Source organism: Globicephala melas, chromosome 14, assembly GCF_963455315.2.
Source record: "Globicephala melas chromosome 14, mGloMel1.2, whole genome shotgun sequence".
NCBI classification, from domain to species: Eukaryota; Metazoa; Chordata; class Mammalia; order Artiodactyla; family Delphinidae; genus Globicephala; species Globicephala melas.
In genome coordinates this window covers 11,353,552-11,375,443 of record NC_083327.1, presented here as the reverse complement: position 1 = coordinate 11,375,443, position 21,892 = coordinate 11,353,552, and the positions used below count along the sequence as shown (strand labels likewise).

Below are 21,892 nucleotides of genomic sequence, written 5' to 3'. Positions count from 1 at the left end.
TTAAACCAAGAATATCAACACCCAGAGTTAAGTTGCTTCCTAGTCAACACCGCCATCACAATTTTTTTTTTAAGTACATAAAGAAAACGCGCGCGCGCACACACACACACACACACACGCCCACCTGGGCGAAATGCAAACTCCAGCCAGCTTGGGCTGACGTGCAAGCAGTTTTCCTTTTCTAGACGGGAGTGTGGATTTCCCTGGGGAGTCCGTATTTCCCAGGGGAGTCCGTGGCGGTTCCAGGCCGCGGCGCAGCACTGATGGGTGCCCGGAAGGCGGCTGCCGGGACTTGTTTGCTCCACGCTCTGTCCCCGAGGCAGAGGCTCCACGCTCTGTCCCCGCCTACGTGCGTCTGTGAGAGGGGAGTGGAGTGAGAGTGCAGGTGAAGGGCTGCTACCCCGGTGATCACCGCACGCTGGGGTGTGCCCGTCGTGTTATTCACGCCTGGGGCGTCGGGGGGTGAGTTTGAAGGGGAAAAGGGCTATGCATCGTGCGTGTGTGGGCTCTTTGTGTGAGCTCCCAGCTAGACTTCGAGTGGGCCGTGTGTACTCGGGGAATGTGCAGAGGTGGCGATTCCCATTTTCCTCCATTCTCTCCCTCCAGTCTTCTCCCAGGCTTCCTTCGGCTTTCGCTGGAGCAGCCTGTGCGTGGGGCGGAGTGCAGGGGACCGTCGGCCCTGCAAGTTCTTGTCATCATTCTAAAGGCAAATTCGTAGGCTATCGCGCCTGGTGAAGGGAAGGCCAGGTTAGCAGATGTCAGACCAAATAGGGAAAAGAAGTTTACGCTGGCCACACGACCTCCTCCTGTGTTGCGGGCGGTGAATTCCAGGGAGGCCGCTCCTGCGTTCCCCTCCGGCCCCCTCCTCCCTCCCCAGCAGCTTAAATATGTGGGAGTAACCCCTGGGCTCCAAGAGGCCAAAAGGTGCTGGACTTGGGCTGAGCGCACAGACGTGTGTAAAGCGGTTTTCTGATGCCACAGTGTAGGATCCCCGCGCTTCCTCCGGTGCGTCAAGTACGATTTGGCAACCCTCAGTGCCAGGCTCCGCTCTCAGGGCCAAGAGGTGGAGCAGAGCGAGGAGGGGCGGCAAGACCTCGAGAAGGTGCTGGCAGAACGTCAGCCCCGCGTTTGGCCTCCAGTTCCCAGCAGTGCGGGGCGGGGGGAAACTGACTCCCCTTAGTTGCCTTGACCCCGGGGCGTTTTAAGGGCAGAGCTTTCCTTCCGAAGCCTCGACTCGCGACCAAGTTTTGCTCTGGCCCAAGTGAGAAATTTCTACGGTGGATGTAACTCCTGAGCGGCTTCTAATTTTGAGGATCCCTAGGTTTCCTAGCGTTCCTTGCCCTCTCTCTTGGCTCCAGTTAAACTTCCCAGCTCCGTCCCGAAGCCCCAGGGGAGAAAGACAGGACTGGGAAAGCCATCCCCTCTCTGAGCCCCTCGCAGGCGACCATCCGTGTTTCCAATCGCCGGAGATTGAAAAAGACAGAAGGCGTGCCGCGTGCGCAGACAGTTAGTTAATGGAAACCCTGTAAATCGGTTTTAAGTGCACCCAGGACGGAAGGGGAGGAAGGTGTAGGTGGCGATGATGGGGGATGGGGCTATGATGGGGTGGGGTCAGCCGCATCCTCGCAGTTCTGAAAACGAGAGCCGCTTACTTCCCTCCCATCGTTCTTAATTTAGAAAAATAAATTTATTAAAATCGCACGGATAGGGAAACCCGAGCTCCCCAGCCCGCCCCAAGCGGAGGAGTGAGCGGATTCCCTTGGCAGTGAACCCGGCTGCGGCTGTCCCCCTCCCCGCTTCCTCCTCCCCCTTCCCTGCCCCCCTCCCTCCTCCCCGGCGGGGCACTGCTACTACGGCGATCGCCACCTCACGCAGAAGGAATGCTCGAAGTATGCACACGTTCCCCAAAGTAGACCTCCTTCACCGCCGGAGGAGCATACATCACCCCGTGGCAGCCGTCCACCTTCTCAGGCGTTTCGTAACCGAGTAAACTGAGAGCTGGGAACAGCCCTCTATTAAGTAGCCCGCGGCGCGGAGCCTCTTCCCACTCGACGAAGGCGAGCCGCCCCAGACGCGTCCGCGCGCCGGCAGCTGCGGTCCCGGGCCGTCTCCGCCTGCCCTGAGGCTCCCGCCTCTCCGCCCGGGATCCTCCTTCTCTTACAAGTCCGCCCCGGTGGCCCTGCCGCTGCCCACCTCCGGGCAGCCGCCAGGTGCGCCCGGAGCGCAGCGCCGATTGCCGGGGCGCGCGGGGGCCACACCGAGGGCCGGCTTCTACGACGCCGGGAAGCCGCTATCGCAGCCGCTACCTCGGTCACCACCGCCTCAGGTCGGTCCGGCTTCCGGCCCCGTCACCTCGTCCCTTCCAAAGAAAACTAGGGCAACTTGCTTCTAGCCTCTTCCTTGCTCGGTTCTAAGCCACTAAGGAGCCCGAGCGGGGACCGTTTGGACTTGTGCCTGAGATCTGCCGGGTATTCTGAGCTTTTTGTGATTCGTGTCATTGAGGGGGAAAGAATTGTAGGTTTTCTGAAGAGCTGATGCAGGGAGGCTGTGCGCGCGTAAGGCACCCCGTTCGATGTGCCAGAATGTGGAGGGATTTCGTCTATAGATGCTTCGTTGAAATTGACGCAGGGCGCGCCGGCTCCTGGGGCCGCCAGTCCCTCAGGGCCTCGCGGCTGCCGCGGTGCCGCACGCGCGCAGGGAAGGTGTTTTAGCGATGCACGGCGCGGAATTCTTTGGAGGGCCGGCGGAGGGCTCTGCCCCTCGTCGAGGCTGCGTTGGTGTGTGTGGCGTCCGGAGACAGACTCCCGGGCGAGTGATCTGGCTCCTTTCTCAGCTTTTCAAAGCATCCCACATGGTGGGTCAGCTCAAGCTCTCGGGGACTCAGCTTTGGCCGACTTTATCCAGCTGCTGGAGACAGCTCCCTCCCCCGACCTCTCCCCCTCAGTGCATAAGTGGACGCCCTACTCAGGGTCGTGGAACCTCTGGGGGAGTTTCCATCCCATATCCAAAGAGGGTAGGGATCAGAGAGTTATTTACGGAGCGGGGACTGTAGCCAGGCAGCAGAAGAGGTACAGCAAAGGAGGCACCCGTAGGGTCCTTACGGGGCTTTCTGGGACCCCTTTCCCCCCAAATCACCCCGGATTATGTGGCCCTCTGAAGTGTGCTGGAACGCTGGGGAGGGACGGGGCAAGAAAGGAAATGAGCGCTAAACTCGGTCCTTGGGTAACGAATGTCAAGGTTGCTGTGGGTGACGCGCAGGGGATCTGGAGGCACCCCGCGGGGTAGGGGTGAGGGTGTCATTTCCTTTTTTAACTTGACAAGGGAGTTAAAGGAATTGGCCTTTTCCAGCGGAGAGGGGGGAGGGGACGAGTTGGCAAGAGAAGATGAATCCCGTAAGTCTCCTACCCCTTTCCCCACCCCCGCAATTGACTCGTATTCATACATGAGGGTGAAGTGAGGGAATCCTCGCTGCCACGTAGGGGCGGCCGCTTTCAGATTTTATGTCTGAGAGTGCTCAGTGAAGTGCTGCTAAACATTCATATAAATATTTTGGCTAAAAGGAGATAAAACTTTTTTTTTTTTTTTTAACATATGGGTGGAATGCCTGGCTGGCTGGCCGAACTGATTCTATGTTCAGATAACCCCGAGGCATGATTCCTTGTGCCGCTGAGTCAGGTAGCCGATAGGTGGCGCTCTAGACCCAGGCAATAGCCCTTCCACTACTCAGGTTTTTGTAGCTAGCGAAGAGGTTTAAAAAAAAAAAAAAGCAGCACACGGTTTTTCGCTGGGTCGACTGTTAGCCTTTAACTTTTCTCGAGCATGACTGCCAACAGAGTTGGAAATTATTATAGCAAAGTTAAGGCCAGATGATGGGACAATGGGCCAGTCTCACCTCTTGCTTTTCACTGATTTAGAAAAGGGTTAGAAATGTCAAAGAGTTGTTAATTAGGAAGAAAGAAATTGCTAGAGTTTTTGGATCCCCAGAGCAGCGACAAAAGTTTAATCTTGGCTTCATAAAAATGAGCTCCGGGCAATTTGGCACACCCGTTCATCAGACATTTAAAATGCAATTTACACTCAGGTCCAGGAAAGCTGCCCTAATACATTGTGCCAATAATTTGGAAAGACACGGTTGGAGGTTGTCAGTTTCTTTTCTCAAAGAGGGCTCGACCTGTGGCTCATTTTTGAATTCCCAAGCATGACTTCTTTTTTCACGAGGCCTGGTGTGTTGTCTTACAATCATTTATGTACCTCAGAATCAATTCTCTTTTTATGTTTTGCTTCTGGAAGCCCCCCCCCCACTTTTAAGTTCGTTGCTAGTAGCTTTTGTCTCTGAATTGGACCTTAGAATATTTTGGAAGATTTCCTTCTACTGACATAGGTTAGGCACCTACTGTGTGCTGGGAACCACAAAAGACGAATAAGACTATTTGTCTTTAAAGAATTAATAACCTAGTTACAGAATCAGGAAAAATCAGTGTAGAATGTATTCTCCTCCTGAGCATATAAGCCTGTAATCTTCTGGAATAAATGAACAGTTAAATGAGAAGATTAATTATTACTGAGAATTTTATTAAAAAACGTCCTGGGAGGGGCTTCCCTGGTGGCGCAGTGGTTGAGAGTCCGCCTGCCGATGCAGGGGACACGGGTTCGTGCCCCGGTCCGGGAAGATCCCACGTGCTGCGGAGCGGCTGGGCCCGTGAGTCATGGCCGCTGAGCCTGCGCGTCCGGAGCCTGTGCTCCGCAGCGGGAGGGGCCACAACAGTGAGAGGCCCGCGTACTGCAAAAAAAAAAAAAAAGTCCTGGGAAAACAGGAAGGAGTGCTTTGTCTCTTCTATTGCCTTTCCCTTTTTATGATGTATTTTAGAGTTGTTTTTTTCCCCTCATCTTGAGTAAAAGATTTATCAGCTGTGAAGATAACATAGCTAGCAGGGGGTCAGGTTTCTCTTGGTCTGCACATATTTCTGTATAATCCATGTCAGACCTTCAAGAGCTGCGTATTTGTAGGCAGAACAAAATGAAGAAAAAAAGAGAGTAAAAGAGGTTTATTATACTTTTCCAAATTACCCCGAGACCACTAAAGTACCGTTACCTAAAGAGTTCAGCAGCTAGGAAAAAACTGCTGGCCAAATAAACCCCCCAGCTGGAAGAGGCATTTGGTTGAGTCAGGGAAAAGATGACCTCTGAATTAGCCATCACCCAGGGGGATGGAGTTATGTGGGGCGTGGTAAGGCCTTCACCCCGGATGTTAAGCAGGGCCAGCCTCCAGGAAAACAGGACCCGCTTTAAACTTGAACTCTCTCTTAGTGCCCGTGATTAAACTGCTGCAGATGAACTTGACTTACACTGCTTCACAATAGGCCCATTATATGCTGGTCTGGGCCCTATGGTTATTAAGGCAGATCTGGTCGGGTCCTGGCCCGGGTCCAGGCTCCAGTTCTAACCTGGCTCCCGGCCTGCCCGGACCCGGTTCTGACGCCGTCACTGCTTCCTCCCGCAGATCCCTTCATGCGGCTTTGAGCCCCGAGGCCGAGCATGCGGACCAGGCTTCCCCCAGCGCTCGCCGCCCTGGGCGCGGCCCTGCTCCTGTCTTCCATTGAGGCAGAAGGTAAAAGGCTCTTCCCTCCTTCTCCCCCGTGACCATGCAGAAGTCTAGAAAGGAAAGAAGCAGATCTTTCTTGTCTCTGTTGCTTGCTGTGTTTCTCTCTGCGCTTCGTGTGTTCTCCCGGAGTTTCTCTCCTTCGGAGAAACGCCCCCTTCTCTGAGGTCTGTCCATTTCCCAGCTCTCAGGTCTCGCTCTTTCGTATTCTGCTTAAGCCGTCCCGTACAGTGCTGTGTGCTCTCCTTTCTCTGGTCTCTGCGGTGTGCTGTCCACACTGCCACCGACACGGCCGCCTTCCGAGAGGACCAGCCGTCCGGGAGGGGGCGACGGCTGCACCCAGCTCTGCGGGACGATCACCTCCGGGGGGGGTACCCAGGAGCCGCTCGTGCGCGTGGCTGGTTAGCACCTGGCTCGGGACTGCGACCTCGGTGACAGCACGCAATAAAAGACTCCAACAGAGCCGGCTCTGCGCGTCTGTGTGTTTTGTGGGGAGTTCAGTCGGCTAGGCGGGCGGTGCAGGCAAATGAGGTAGCAGCCCAACCGCCCAGGGGACTGGCGGGCCAGCAGAGATCCGGGACGCGGGGTGTGTTCTCGCGGCCCGAGGTCGCCGCTGTCTCTGTTTGGTTCGCTGGGCTACGAGACCCGTGGCCCAAGCCCAGCCCCAGCCCCACGCGAACAGGTTGGGTCTGGGCCAAGGTTCTCAAGCTAGGAAGCTAGCGGGCGCCTGGCAAGCCGGGCACCACCTACCCCTCCCTCCTTCCCTCAGCTTCAGACCTGAGTGCGGAGTCGCTCAGAGGTTCGGAGATGGGTCTCAGGGCCTCAGGGTCTGCAAAACGGCTCAGTACGCTCCAGCCCTTGGAAAACGAAGGACTTCTGCTAGAGTTTTAACCTTGTTTTAGGCTTGCTGCTGTGTGCACTTGATGCCTTCCTTTCTCAGCATTCGCGGAACAAGCCCTTTCTGTATATTGACCCAAGAGGGGCTTCTGTGTCCTCTCAGTTATCGTTGGAGACCTGATAAACTAGATTTATTGTTCTGCAAGGTAAATGGGGTAATACCATAAAAGACATCTTAAGAAATGTATACTTTTTTTCCAATGCAGAAATGCCCCCGATGAAATTAAGGGAGGAGAGCAATACTTCTGTGTGGGTCAGTGTGGAAGGGGGGTAGGGCGGGGGGGGGGTTGTGTTTCTTAGAGGCTGTGGGGAAGGAGAGCTGTTTTATGACCACACTGAGATTTTGAAAAACTTTCTATTGTGTTTGATTCTCTAGTTTGAGACTGCAGGTACAAAAGACTAAGATTGGGCAAAGCAGAGAGTCTTCAGAATGTACGGCTTGTTCAGAAAAGTGAGGGAAACGTGCTGGCTCTTCTTATCTGATTAATACTTTATGAATGTAGAGGCTTTTCAGAGTGGCCTCTGTGAAGTAATATTCAGCTGAGGTTGCCTTTAATGTTCCTTTCTATGTCGTTGTTAGGAAGGAATTTCACTTGAGGAACTTCTGGAAGCCTTACTAAAGATATTTTTAGATAATTCACTAAAGTGGCATATTTATTGCTCATTAAGAAAATAGTTATTTGAAAATCAGAAAGGGTTGAGAAGTCTTAGGACAAGAATTGGGTTGGAAATGATGTAAATGGAAAAAAATCAGTTCTGAATTGGATAATGGCTGGTTAGCAAAGTGCAGTTGAAAAGAACATTTTACTGTCTACATCACTGATTGTTTCCGTATTTCTCATAATTTATCTTTTAGATTTGTATTTATTTCCACATTATACAGCTCTTTCTTTTGCTTTCTTAAGCTGTTTCTCTTCTTGTCTCTCACCCACTTAGTCCAGCATTTAATAATGATCCTTTTGTAAGATCTGTTATTTGGAGGGGGCCTTATTCTAGTTTGGCACTGTCAAATAGAAACAGACTGTGAGCCACAGATGCAAGCCACATATGTAACTTAAAATCTTCTGGTTATGACATTAAAAAAGGAAAAAGAAAAAGGAGAAATTAATCTTTATAACATATTTCACTTAACCTAATATATCCATAATAATACCATTTAAACATGTAATCAATATAAAAATTATTAGTAAGATATTTTGCATTCTTTGTAGCTAAGTCTGAAATTGCGTATGTATGTTATGCTTGCAGCACATTTCATCTGGACTGGCCACATTTCAAGCGCTTGATAGCCACGTGTGGTTTGTGGGTCCAGCACTGGACAGCAAAGCTCGGCTGTTAATTACTAAGTGGCCCCAGGAGCCTGGGAAGGGCTAACAAAGTTTGTGGCCAAGGCCCTTCTGGGGACAATGGGCTGCAAACAGAATTTCTCTGAAGTATTTCTGATGTCACATTTCACAAATTCAACTGGCAGCCCTGCTTCTTGATATGTTATTTTGATCTTAGTTCAAAAGTAGCCATTGTGGAGGGTGGGAGGGAGACGCCAGAGGGAGGAGATATGGGGATGTATGTATATGTGTAGCTGATTCACTATGCTATACAGCAGAAACTAACACCATTGTAAAGCAATTATACTCCAATAAAGATGTTTTAAAAAAAAAGGGTACATTAAAAAAAAAAAAGTAGCCATTGCTACTTTTCTTTCCCTTTTGTAACTCATGCTTGTACTCTTGTATTCATACTATTTTCCAGTCAATTTCTACTTACTTTTTTTTATATGTTGAAAGCTCAATACCTTTAATTAAAAGGTTTTGGCGTTCACTTTTTGCATTGCTCCTTTTTTATAGGGGTACCACCTTTGTCATGTTGTTTTCTTCTACTTACTTATACAAGGAACTTTATTTTTCATAATACAGTATTTGTTCCATAGAAATAAGAGTGAAAGTGATTTTTTTTTTGCTTTTAATATTTGTAATTTTTAGCTACAGCATAGACTTTATTAACCTTATAACCTGGCCAGTGCTCTGTAAGATCTAGAATGTGTAACTTATTTTTGGTTCCTGTATCATACAGTATGTAAATTGCCATTTAGAAAATTTAACACTTTGCATTTAAAGATTAATGGCCAGTGTTCCCTGAGAGTTAGACGCCTTTCTAGTTAATCTAGAATTTGAGATGGACATATGTTTTGTAAAAAAAATAGAGTTGTAATTTTGGTAAGTCTGATTTGTAGTTCATAATATATAATGAACGATTGGATATTTTTAGTTCATGAGTGAGTTGAAGTCTTAAGCTTTAATTATCTTACATCTAGGTTAAGAGGCTAATTAATGTATATTTCTATACTCCTGTGTCTAACTTATGTTCTAACAGAAATTTCAAACTCGATGGGAACTTATAGATCATCTATTCTAATCCTCTCATTTTCCAAATGAGAAAATGAGGACCAGAGAAGCTGAATAACTCAGTCAACTAACCTGATTGCCTAGGGACAAGGCATAGACAAGACCCAGGTCTTCTAGTCCTGGTTTCGTGCTAGTTTGCCCACACTGTGCTGCTTTCTTGCTTGAAAACGGGTCGACCCAGTCAGTTTCATGAAAGGATGCATTTTGTAATCTGTACAGAATAATTTATTACTTGTCTAAAATATTAACTTTTCAACCGCTTATTTTTGGTATCTTATAAACACAGACGAAATGAGTATCTGTATCATGGCAGAGATCATTAAATTTATACTAGCTTTGGAAGGAAAAGTTAAACTAATGCATACGGAATATAGTAAAACCACACTTTGTGCACTTCTCAAGGTTTCTGCCATTAAGGTAGTACCCTTCTCAGTGTTGCCATCACAAAGATTAGACTAAAGGTCTTACTAGTTCATCAAGATGATATTTTAGTAGTGTGTTCTCAGTTTTCCTTTACCTTTAATACATTTTATACACTTGCCAAATCTTACTAGACTAATCTCCTCCCACCTGTCCGTCCATCTATCCATCCATCCATCCATCCATCCATCCATCCACCTCTGGGTAAACTTTTATGTCTTCCTCTTGGGTGCCATAATTAAAAACAATGTTTTGTGAAAAAATTATATATCAAGGTCGATACTTTGGTTTCAAAATTGCTTGAACAAGTTGTAAAGTTAATATACCAAATTCTATCTGTATCTGAATTGGAGATGTCTGAATAGCACATATCGATTGTTGACCAGGCATCAAATAAAGGTTTTTTATAGAGAAATACTTATGTATATTTTAATAGGCAAATACATATCAATATTGGTTTCTAAAGTTAATCTTTCACTCAAATATTTCTTATTTTTTACATTTAAGCAAATATGGTGGGAAGCTGTATGCTCTGGAGTCAGACTATGGGATCAAAGTTTTCCTGCCTATTAGCTGTGTTAACCCTTGCGAATTTCACTGACTCACCCGTTAATCAGGGATAATTAGGCCACTCTTCTGGGTGATCATAAGAAAAGAAGGAGACAATATATAAAGTGACTAGCTCTCTGCCTGTCACAGAAGAGACACTCAGCAAGTGCTAGCTATAATTATTCCTAAAAAGTCCTAAATCCTGCCAATTTATCTAAGGAAGATACCAGCAGAATGCAGTTTTCATAGCATAGCTTTTTGATAACAAAAAGCATTATTCATAAATATGAACTTAAACTGCTAGTGTTATGAATACTTAAAATTTTAGTTTCTTCACTATCAGTATTCAGTTTTATGAATACATATGATTGCTATCTTATTTATTTATAATTTTACTTCTCTTTGTCTTCGTTCAGATTCTTCTTCTACACAACTATGAGTCTTTACAGTCATGATCCCTATGTAGGTAGTTCATCCTAGAAATATTCTGGCATCTGCATAGACGCTGCTTGTAACAATGCAAGGGCAGTTGTGAATTATTTTTATATAAAATAAAAGATTTTCAAAGTTAATGAAGATACATTTCGCATTGATTCAAGTTGACAGGGGTCCACACTCACACCTGCTTTATTATCTTTTTTCATGAGACAAACAAGCAAAATATATAAACAGAATGGCAAGCCTAAAAGGTTTTACAAGAGATAAAAGTGGCAAGAAGAGAAGTGGAAAGGGCTCTCTGTTGTACACAAGCTGGTCGACCATTCTTTCCTACTTTTGATCCCCAAGTACCACATCTGAGTTTCTATAAACACCTTAAAGTCCTCTGAAATGTTAAAGACTTTTCCCAACAGTCAATTTTTCAGTTTTTCTGGAATCCTGGTCATTTGGAAATCAACAAGGTGGGCGGCTGCTGCCCCTCAGCAGCTTTAACCTAATGTCTGCTGCTTCAGGTCAATTTCCTTGCAAGGTTGGTGGTACTGTTTTTCCATGTACTGATTTTTTTTAAAAGCATGCTCAGGCCAGTTGCCTCTGCCTTTGCATTAAATTTGTCCTGAGCCATTGCTACTGGAACAATATTTTATAATGATATTCTTAATACCTATTGTCCTATTAACATCTGTTGCATGCTTGTTATACTAAGTGATGACTGCCAGTAAACCTCGCAAAACGGTTACAGACAGCAGAATGTTGAGTAATTAAACTATGCATGTAGATTAATAGTCTAATCTCACTGCCTGTGTATGGATAGTAAGAAAATAACATTCATTCCATTACTAGCGTATCCAATAAGAATAAAAAGCCATCTCCTACAGTTGGAAGCAGCAGTTCATTAAAGCAAACGTTTGCTTAATTTGTATAATTTCCATTAAAATGTGCTATTAATATTACATAAATACCTAACCCCAGTTCAATTCTATGACTCATGTCTCAAAGCTACTGCTATAGTTCAATTGACCTTTAGGAAAACCTAAAAGGAGACTGTAATCTCTCAAAAGAGAGACAAAAATTCTGACTCACCAGGAATACTTTCAATCCGAAACACTTTAAGAAGAGTATGGCGGAAAGTCATCTTATTGTGTGGACCTGCTTCAAGAGTAATACTTTTTAATGCATCGACCATGCACTGACAGTGAGTCAGTACAATGCTGCATGATGAGGCATGAACACTGCAGAGAGAATATCATTATAAAATATTTCTGGAATGTCTTTGTGTAACGACTATTGTACATGGAGGCTTTCATTCATTGTGGGAAACTAAAAACAAGTCAACATTTCATTGACACATGCATGATGCTGTACAGTTTTGTATGTAAACTATTGCTTTCTGTACTTTTCAATTATTCCTGTCATTGACTTCTCCAAGATTTATGCGCAGTCGTGTCTTCAGATGGCTGATCCTTCCTCACTATTTTCTTTAAGTTCTGTAAATAAATGTCCATAAATATACATTGATGTTGTCTTTTCATAATTAACCATTGTTTTGTAAAGGACCATACTGGCATTTTAATTTAAAATGCCACTTCTAGTATGGAGTATACCTGCTGCAAAGGAAAATAACAGTGTTGGTTTACACCTTGCAAACGTACAGCAAATTGGTGTAAACAGGCAGAATGTTTGTTAGTTTTATAAACATCTGTATATCACTCTTTATATACTTATAACTGATTGACACCCCTTATTACTATTTTTGAACATTGGTCTATATGAATACAAATATACATTTAAATGTATATTTCCTTGTGAGACATAACAGTGCTAAATTTCCCATGATTCCTCCTTTTTATTTCAATACATTTTTCATCTCTGCCACAGATTGAGAATTATCAAACAAAAATTAATAACAAGGCAATGATGCAGAGAATGAACCAAAATATCATTGATCCTTTTCCACATTATGGAAAAAATGTATTATGTCAGTGTTCTCACTTAACCTCTGTGGTTGTAAGCAGGTTGTGATTTGGCATGCTTATTCAAAATGCACTCAGCATGTATCGAAAGTTCCTTAATTGTTATGTGAATTGTTTGCATATGTGGTTATTATATGTGATTTCATTGTACCTGTATATGTACTTGTATCCAGATATGTTTCTATTATGCTTGATTTTGCTGGCCATTCTTGGATGACCGAGCAACTCAAGAATCCAAAGTGTTTTGTGCTGTCTTCTGTAATATGTATACTCTCTGATGTTTTGTCACATCTTGTCAGCTTTTAATTTTATTCTCGTCCAACAAGATATCTTTTATATTTGTTGGAAACAAATTTATGCAAAGACAATTTTAGTAAGCTTTGCTCAACACAATTCTTTATTAATTAAATTGACCGTTTTGTGACATTGGAAAATGTAACTGATATCAACTCTCTCTCTTGCAGTTGACCCACCTTCAGACTTGAATTTTAAAATTATAGATGAAAATACTGTTCATATGTCATGGGCAAGACCACCTGATCCAATTGTGGGTTTCAAAATAACAGTGGACTCCACAACGGGTAAGTTTTGACATGTTGGGATTTTAGGACAGAGACATCAAAGGTGATATAATCTGATCTTTTCCCCTCCTTCCATTTCATCATGAGGAAGCCAGGATTTAGAAAACCTGAGGGGTTCACCTAACGTCGCAAGACATTTGGTGGACTCAGATCTCCAGATTTCCAGCCCAGGACCCGTTATTATATTCTTGTAGTGTTAGCTTTATTAACTTGGTTTGCTGTGCTAAGCTGTTGTTACTAAAAGTAGACTGCCCCCCCCATCAGAATATTGCTGGTAATCTTTGCTTTTATAAAATAGAATGATCACTTCTTGACATTCTTCTTGAATCACTTAATCTGTCCAACACTTCAAGTGACAAGTGATGAAGTGAGTTATTACATCTTGCCCAGTGTCCTGCACACTTCAGTACCCAGGACACAGATTCTGGGATGGTGGTGAGCTGCCATGACGGAAGACAACGATTTACTAGATAGATTCTGTAGATCCTAAGGCTAAGAGTCTTTGAAAGAAGAAAACTTGTTTTGCTTGTTCTCAAAAGTTTTCTTTAGTATTCGTGATGTTGCCCAAGTGTGGAGAACCCATCTCTGTTGATTAACTTTTATTTCTAACGTGGAATGGGAAAATAACCAGTTTTACTAGCACTGGCCAAGTGGTAGGAAGAGGTCTGTATTGGCTGACAGAAGCGATAGATGATGTCAACATGACTTAGCACCAGGGCCGTGTTTACATACTTGTGGCCTTTAAAAAATACCACTGATTTTAAATCCTGGTTTATCAGGAAATTGGGAAGCTGTATTTTTCTCCCATATGATCCGAGAACTTAAAAAGCGATCAAGAATTTACTTTTTATTCCTTGAATATTTTCTTCCCAGATATATTTGCCGTTAACTATTTCATTTATTCCAAAGCAGAAAAACAGTTGAAAAAGAGTTCATCTGGTTTCCAGATGTTGGCAATGACTGACTCCTATACCTTAAAAACCTAGCAGAGCCCTGGTGTCTTGTTTTCCCATGGGGGCCCTGGTGGGTTCTGCAATGCTCCACATGTAAACCTGGAGCATTTCTCAGGGTTCTTTTACATTCGTTACCTTTTTCGATTATTTATGTTTTGATGAAAATTTAATATGTTTAAGAATTTTAAAAGTCACTTAGTCCCTAGGAACTACTGTGTTTCCTGATTGAATTGAGCATTATCATAATCTAGAAGGAAGTACATAATTGTCAGTATATAAGGAAACGCTCAGTACACTGTACCTTGAAATGTTTGATACCTAGTTAAGTCAATTCAGAGGACCATGGTTACCCATTAGCGTATGCTCCCATCCCCCGCTGGAGTACGGAGGATGCACTTCTGTAGAAGAGGATGCTGTTTCCCAGTAGATGTTCCTTTTTGCCTATGGGGTTTGTTGTCTTTGAGTTGATTTTCAACCCTTCTTTTTCTTTCAGTGCTCTCCTCCAATGCATCATTTAAAATTAAATTATTTTCTGCTTTATCTCTAATTTATTAAAAAATGTGCTGTCTACCATTAATATTCAAAAATAATGAGAGATTTTTGTTTGATATTCTGGTATATCTTTAATCTAGAGGAATACTTGAGTCCACAAACAAATATGGAATATGATTGTAACAAGTAAAGGCAATGCCAGTCCATTTATTGAATTTCTAGAATTCAAAATGTTTGTTTTGGAAGGCAGTAAAAAATAATGTTTGGGTATTCTAAAAAAAATGTGTATTTTGAATTTTCAGATTTTGAGTATATGTTATGTTATATGTGAAAAAAGTTTTGTTGCACTGATGTTTTTCTTTCTATATTTTCAGATGGGCCCACTAGGGAATTTACCCTTGCAGCTAGTACCACTGAAACTTTATTAACAGAGCTCATACCTGAAATAGAGTATGTGGTGACAATCACTTCATATGATGAAGTAGAAGAAAGTGTACCAGTTATAGGCCAATTAACAAGTAAGCACACATCTAAAGTACTTTTATACCTTATGTTTTGCAAAAGATTTCTCCAGCTTTCAAATTTAAGTTGTTGTTATGCAGAGTTAATTTATATCCATATTAACTATTCTTTCAATGATCCTAGATGTTAGTAGCTGTGAATAATTCATTCCTGATTTATAATCCTGGTCTCTGGAAACAGCGGGAATATTATGAATGAAAACTGTTAAAAACATTAGGCTTTGCCCGACAACAATGTTAATATCCATTTTGAAATGTATCTAAAATCTCCCTAAAAATAATGATATTTGCAAGGGAATGCTTATTTGGCTGTATTCTCTGACCAGCTGGGAATGGACCATACATTTGAAAGACAACGTACTTATTTTCTTCTTAGGAAGTAATTGTATGGGTCCATTTCTTTTTGTAATAATCAAGTTTTGATTCAGTTCAAACAGGTGGCCCGATAAAGCCAGGGGAGAAGAAACCTGGAAAAACAGAGATACAAAGTAAGCATTTCCCTTAATATTTGTGCTTGGCTTTGCGGAACTTATAAATGTAATCTAAAGGAGATGTTCCAACTAGGTCCATAGTTTCATCTCACTCCTATATTAATTTCTGTAAGCTTTATCTACAGGAAGTACAGGCAACGTAATAGTAATGTATGACTAAGTGGTTGTAACGCCTACGTTCTGACTTTCTAACCATTCATTCTATGTACTAAATATTCTTTTGACTGGGACTGTTTTAAATGTGTGTGTGTCCAAATCCCCCTGCAGGATTTTGGCAGTAGGTGAAAAACAAAGCTCATCACTGGACTTAACTCCTTTCTCAAAGACGAACTATAGAAATAGGTGGTAGCTCAGGGATGCATGAGAGCTGTAGGGCTGGACCACAAGGGAGATGCCCTCACAGTGTTTTCAGCAATTCCATTGCCATGAAAATGTATTTCTACGTCTCTGTATATGTTTTGCTTATTTCTAGGGTGTTTACATGGGCTTAGTTGGTGCAGTTGTAACCGTTTCCGGAGTCTCTGTAAGACGTCCCTGATAAGTTGATGCATTTGTAATCAAATGAAAGCAATTTTAGTGTCTGGTTTTGTGGCTTCTAGCCCCTTTTGTTGTTACACTGCTCTGTGTGACTTGCTGGGATGGATCCCTGAAGGGTTTCTTGGACTTCTAATTTTGCCACCTTGTAAATTGGATTTATGACTCAGGATAACAATAAAAAGATTGTGAACATGAAGTTCCCTCTATCCTGAATTTTTCCCGCCAGGTCACTGTTTATAGTTCTTTTTGATGTCTAATCATCTGAAGCGAAGTTTATAGTATGCAGTTACAATGCAAGTATTTTCCCTGAATCATCAATATTTATTCTAAATCAAAGCATTATTCTAAATACTGACTTTCAGTAGGCTTAAATTGGCCCATTAAATAGTAGGCAAAAATTATTTAGGCATGCAACTTGTATTGGCTTGCAAATTTCCCAGGACCTTTCCTCCTCTTCCTAGCCAAGTACTTCTCTTATTATCTACCAACTGACTGCAGGGACAAAAATATCTTCAGAAAATTCACTCAGCTTTGCCTTATGAATACAGATTTTCATAAAAACCAACGTGTTCCCCCCTCCCCACCTGACCACAGAGAGAGGGAAAAATATGTTTGGTTATAAAGGCCAATTGTTGCATTGTTAGTGATTTAAGGGTACTACATATATTTTTACTTTTGAATGAAAATGTTTTCCCCCGTTTTGTTTAGTACAAGAAGGTTTTAGTTGTCAATTTAAAATACATTGATAATTAGGACAAGATATTATGGCGATTTTGCATCACATTTATGCTTGTTGGTACTTCTGTTAAGACTCCATTAACCCTCTAGACTAGCGAGCTGCAAACGTTAGACAATTATATCGTAAAATGCAGGAGAATTGTTAAAAAAGATGTGCTCTTTTCTTCACCCCTACCGCATTTGCTTAAATGGTACAGCAATTGTTTTGTCTTTATTGATCTCAGAATACCAAGAATGAAAACACTTTGCTTACATTTCTTTTGTATGTCTCCTAGATATTTTATATAGTTTTTACTTGGAGAAAAGAGTGAGGATATAGTTATAAAAATAGACAAATCAATAGCAACGATACTTGGGTCACAGGCTCTTGGAGAATGGATCATATATGTATCTAGTCTTGCACAGTGTCTTATACAACAGTTTAAAGACGTATAGTTGCAGAGATGCATACTGAAAATGCTTCTATGTGTGCCAATAAAGTCTTACATTCTTTTGTGCATGTCAGTTGTGGGTAAAGAACAATGTGAAAAGTTCGAATGAACAAAATGCTGTTTCCCAGTAGATGTTCCTTTTAGCCTATGGGGTTTGTTGTCTTTGAGTTGACAGCCTTTTTGCCACGTTAGTTTGTATTCCTTAGTGCTAGATGGATTTATTAGTGTGTCATTTAAAAAATATATCACATGCATTTCAGAATGCTCTGTCAGCGCCTGGACTGATCTAGTGTTCCTTGTGGATGGCTCATGGAGTGTGGGAAGAAATAATTTCAAGTACATTTTAGACTTCATTGCTGCTCTTGTGTCTGCTTTTGACGTTGGGGAAGAGAAGACAAGGGTTGGAGTTGTTCAGTACAGCTCTGACACCAGGACGGAATTTAACTTAAATCAGTACTACCAACGGGATGAGCTACTTACCGCAATAAAAAAAATCCCATACAAAGGTGGCAACACGATGACAGGTATGTTTTTACAAATTGTGGTATTGTTTAAGATAAATGAAGTATCTATTTGGGAAAGAAATGACGCATTGCCCAAATTATCATATGTTAAATAATTTTGAAATTAATCCCATAGCTTTGGATTTTGGTAAAATTGTGTCACGTGGAACTGAACATATTTCTTTTTCATTTCAGGGGAAGCCATTGATTACTTAATTAAAAATACTTTCACGGAATCTGCTGGATCAAGAGTTGGCTTTCCCAAAGTGGCAATTATTATTACCGATGGCAAATCCCAGGACGAAGTGGAAATTCCAGCAAGAGAGCTTCGCAGTATTGGGGTTGAAGTGTTCTCTTTGGGTAGGTCAAGTTTGGTTCAGTATTTTCATTTTAGAACTACTTTAATACTTAATGGCCAGGAAGATGAAGGGTTGATTCCTCAAGGAAGGATTCTTTCTCAAGGAAGGAAAGCAGTTTTTACTGCATTTGATAGTGTAGTGTTAATCCAAATCATTTTCGAGTAAAAGTTCTGCTTATCTATTTCTCTCACGTAACTCCTTTAGCATATGCATTAAGTAAGGCGGTATTCACATTCTTTGTCAACACTCTGCTTTTCAAAGAATGCTGGGCCAATGATTCTAATAAAGATCCTCCTCCTATTATCATTAAGTGTTTTTTATGTTTCCTCTCTTATGTAACACTTGAAGAATTCAGAGGGTTCCAGCTCATTCAGGACCCTGGAAGTACAAAGTATTATCTGTACAGATGGCAGGGACAAACGATGGCACAGTTGGCATGAGAGCCCACTCTGTTTTACCAACCAGCCTTTTGCCTCTTTGGCCATGTTACGTGAAATGGGAAAATGCTTTTGTCATTTCAACAGTTGCACATTCATTAGGACGCAAAACAATTCCAGTTTATGACTGAATAGGACTTGAAAATGTCTTTACTTCCCACACTTCCCTTCCCACATCCTTGTCCTTTTTTTTTTTTAAGGCATTAAAGCCGCAGATGCAAAAGAACTCAAACAAATCGCCTCCACACCTTCCCTAAATCACGTTTTCAACGTGGCCAACTTCGACGCGATTGTGGACATCCAGAACGAGATCATCTCCCAGGTGTGCTCAGGTGTGGACGACCAGCTCGGGGAATTGGTCAGTGGAGAAGAAGGTGAGTGAATTGTTGGGCGTTCCCATGTGTCCCCCTCTTCCATTGCTTGAGAGCAGTTACGGCTTCACAGGCAGAGGGACGTTTAGTTTAGCATTCTGGTTCTATGAAATGGCGGAGGAAAAGAGTTTCCGTCACCATACTCTGCAGAGTGTTTTCAGGGCTCTTAAGAATATTTCAAAGATCAGTCAGTTTGGTCCTCCCACATTTGGAAAATGCTTCCATTTTATCAGTCATTGCTTTTAAGTACATGGGAGAGAGAAAAGACATTTCATAAGCATCCTTTGGAGTATTAAAAAGTCACAGTTTCCATAATTGTTCGCCTCTTAGCCTAAGAATTCGCAACTGATTAAAGATAAGTTCTAAAGAGCTACATCTTCAATCATATAAACTCCTTAATCTACAAACCCCAAGTATTTTGGCAATGTTATTATTATTTCATGGACTGAATCTCTTTCTTTGTTTTACTGCCTAATGTCTGATTGTTTGCTCTGCTTTATTACAAAATCCACCCCCGCCCATCTTTCCCCGGGTCAACCTCTCTTTACTCAGTCTTTTAAAACATTCACGTGTTTCACATTGACTAGGGTGTGTGTGCGAGGTTAGGCCAAAGTTTGGTTCTGCCCCCGTTTGAACTCTCCCTGGAAGGGGTGTGGGCTGCGTTGCAGTCCGTTTTGGGGCCTCTTCTCTCTGTTGCTGGCGATCGCCTGAGACTTCCGCTCCCCAGCACTGTCTCCGCATCAATCCAGAGCTTTGCCTAAACTTCCAGTTGGCACATCCATTGCTTTCCTCCCACTGCTTCTCACTTCCTTATGCGTCATTTTTATGGACTACATCCGATTGCCTTTTTGAGAGGACAGTGGGTAACCTTGTACATATTTTATCATCCACTGTTGCGGCCTGACTTATAAAAACTTAGAACTATATCTTCTGGGAAACTGATTCCACTGGCAAGTCTAAAACTTGGAAGATCTGGTCTGAAATAGCTTAAAATACTTTGTTATCTGCTAAGTGTTGGATTGGCTGAAAAGTTCGTTCGGAACATCTTAACGGAAAATCCCGAACGTACTTTTTGGCCAGCCCAATACACGACTCTGTTCTACACTGAGTAAGGATAGAACATTTTTAGATGATCAGTATTTGCTTGTCAATATGCATGTTGTAAACCATTGTTTCACCCCTGTTTGGTGGCATTATGAACATAGCTGAACTTTTTTTCTTATCTTGAATAAGTGGAAATACAATTGCTTAAGATGATAAGAGCCTGTCATTTAAGAACTGCTGAATTCTTTATCTTTCTTGGCATATTATAAAGTATCTTAAATGTTACATTATTATGCTTATATTACTATTAAGAGAGAAAAACTTTCTAAAGCATTGAGTAAGTCATTGATTTAACAAATACTCATCAAGTGCTTCCTTTGGTACCTGAATAAAGGCAATGAGTGTAATACCAAAACCAGAATGGAAAATCTTGGTCCCAGAGAATGAATTAGGCATCAGATGTCCTATTATTAATTTCTCCAAGGACTTCTTTTTCCCTAAACTTCTCATCTCTCTGATTAAAATTCAGGCACTGAGTCTCTTTCGGTTTGATGGGTACAGGTGGAAGTGGGGGACTGGGATTGGGGAACTTTTCCTGATGCATTCATGATTAATTCGAATAAGGAAAATTGAGGTGCAAACATGAAGACCTCGTTAACAGGGTTGCATCTCACTGTTTTAAATCACTCTTCTGCTCATTATTTTGTAGTTGTTGAACCTCCTTCAAATTTGATTGCCACGGAAGTCTCATCAAAATACGTTAAGCTAAGTTGGAATCCATCTCCTAGCCCAGTAACTGGCTATAAAGTTCTCCTTACACCCATGACCGCAGGAAGCCGACAGCATGCTCTGAGTGTGGGTCCTCAGACGACCACACTCAATGTTCGTGACCTCTCAGCAGACACAGAATACCAGATCAGCGTTTCTGCCATGAAGGGACTGACATCCAGTGAACCGGTTTCAATAATGGAGAAGACTCAGCCAATGAAAATTCAAGTGGGTGAGTTAATGGGTGTATCACTGAGTCTGGAATACCTGAAGGTCCATTTAATAGTATGCTGGTTCAGGTTTACTTTTAAACAAAATGTTTGCAATAGTTTTCTTTTAAAGAAGGCTGCTTACTAAGAAAAGCAGATACCATAGGCCTTCCATATCTGAGGTTCCGTATCCACAGATTCAACCACTGTGTGGTCTGACGTTGGTTGAATCTGCAGATGCGGAATCCGCGGATCTGGAGGGCTTACTTCCCTATGCCATTTTATAGAATGGACCTGAGCATCCCTGGAGTTTGGTGTAGGGAAGGAGGTCCTGGAACCAATCCCCCAAGGATACAGAGGGACAGCTGTATCTATATTTTATTGATTAATTTGGATTTGTTGAACTTTAATGGGCTTTCTTTCTTTTTACAGAATGCTCACGTGGTGTGGATATAAAAGCCGATATTGTGTTTTTGGTTGATGGCTCCTATAGCATTGGGATTGCAAACTTTGTTAAAGTTAGAGCCTTTTTGGAAGTTCTCGTCAAAAGTTTTGAGATTTCACCAAATAGGGTACAGATAAGTCTTGTCCAGTACAGCCGGGATCCTCATACTGAGTTCACATTGAAAAAATTCACCAAAGTTGAAGATATAATCGAAGCAATAAACACCTTCCCCTACAGAGGAGGATCCACCAACACTGGGAAAGCAATGACTTACGTTAGAGAGAAAATATTTGTGCCGAGCAAGGGTTCAAGAAGCGACGTCCCAAAGGTCATGATTCTTATCACGGATGGAAAATCTTCCGATGCTTTCAGAGACCCAGCTATAAAGCTAAGGAATTCAGATGTTGAAATCTTTGCAGTTGGTGTGAAGGATGCTGTTCGCTCAGAATTAGAAGCCATTGCCTCTCCTCCTGCTGAGACCCATGTGTTCACAGTGGAAGATTTTGATGCTTTTCAGAGGATATCTTTTGAACTCACACAGTCTATCTGTCTTAGAATTGAGCAAGAATTGGCAGCTATAAAGAAAAAAGGTCAGTAGGCTTTGTAAAGTAAAAGTTATCTCTTCATGAACACAGCATTTGTGCTTCTAAAATTGTGGATAATAGGCTTTGTCAATTATTTTTATCTATAGGAAAAAGTAACCTTCCTATGTTATTGAAAACTACTGAACTTAACTC

General features: G+C 42.6%; 1 protein-coding gene across 1 annotated transcript in view; it reads left to right on the top strand.

The window, feature by feature from the left end:
• The first annotated feature begins 2,147 nt into the window (after window positions 1-2,147).
• COL12A1 (collagen type XII alpha 1 chain) overlaps window positions 2,148-21,892 on the top strand; it is a 113,947-nt gene continuing 94,202 nt past the window's right edge. Inside the window, exons 1-10 of the mRNA XM_030859316.2 lie at window positions 2,148-2,326; window positions 5,501-5,608; window positions 12,740-12,856; window positions 14,676-14,819; window positions 15,251-15,310; window positions 17,280-17,543; window positions 17,718-17,882; window positions 18,519-18,692; window positions 20,443-20,733; window positions 21,143-21,745. Coding sequence (XP_030715176.1) covers window positions 5,536-5,608; window positions 12,740-12,856; window positions 14,676-14,819; window positions 15,251-15,310; window positions 17,280-17,543; window positions 17,718-17,882; window positions 18,519-18,692; window positions 20,443-20,733; window positions 21,143-21,745 — 1,891 coding nt within the window. The 5' untranslated portion in view covers window positions 2,148-2,326; window positions 5,501-5,535. The remainder of the gene's footprint in view (window positions 2,327-5,500; window positions 5,609-12,739; window positions 12,857-14,675; window positions 14,820-15,250; window positions 15,311-17,279; window positions 17,544-17,717; window positions 17,883-18,518; window positions 18,693-20,442; window positions 20,734-21,142; window positions 21,746-21,892) is intronic.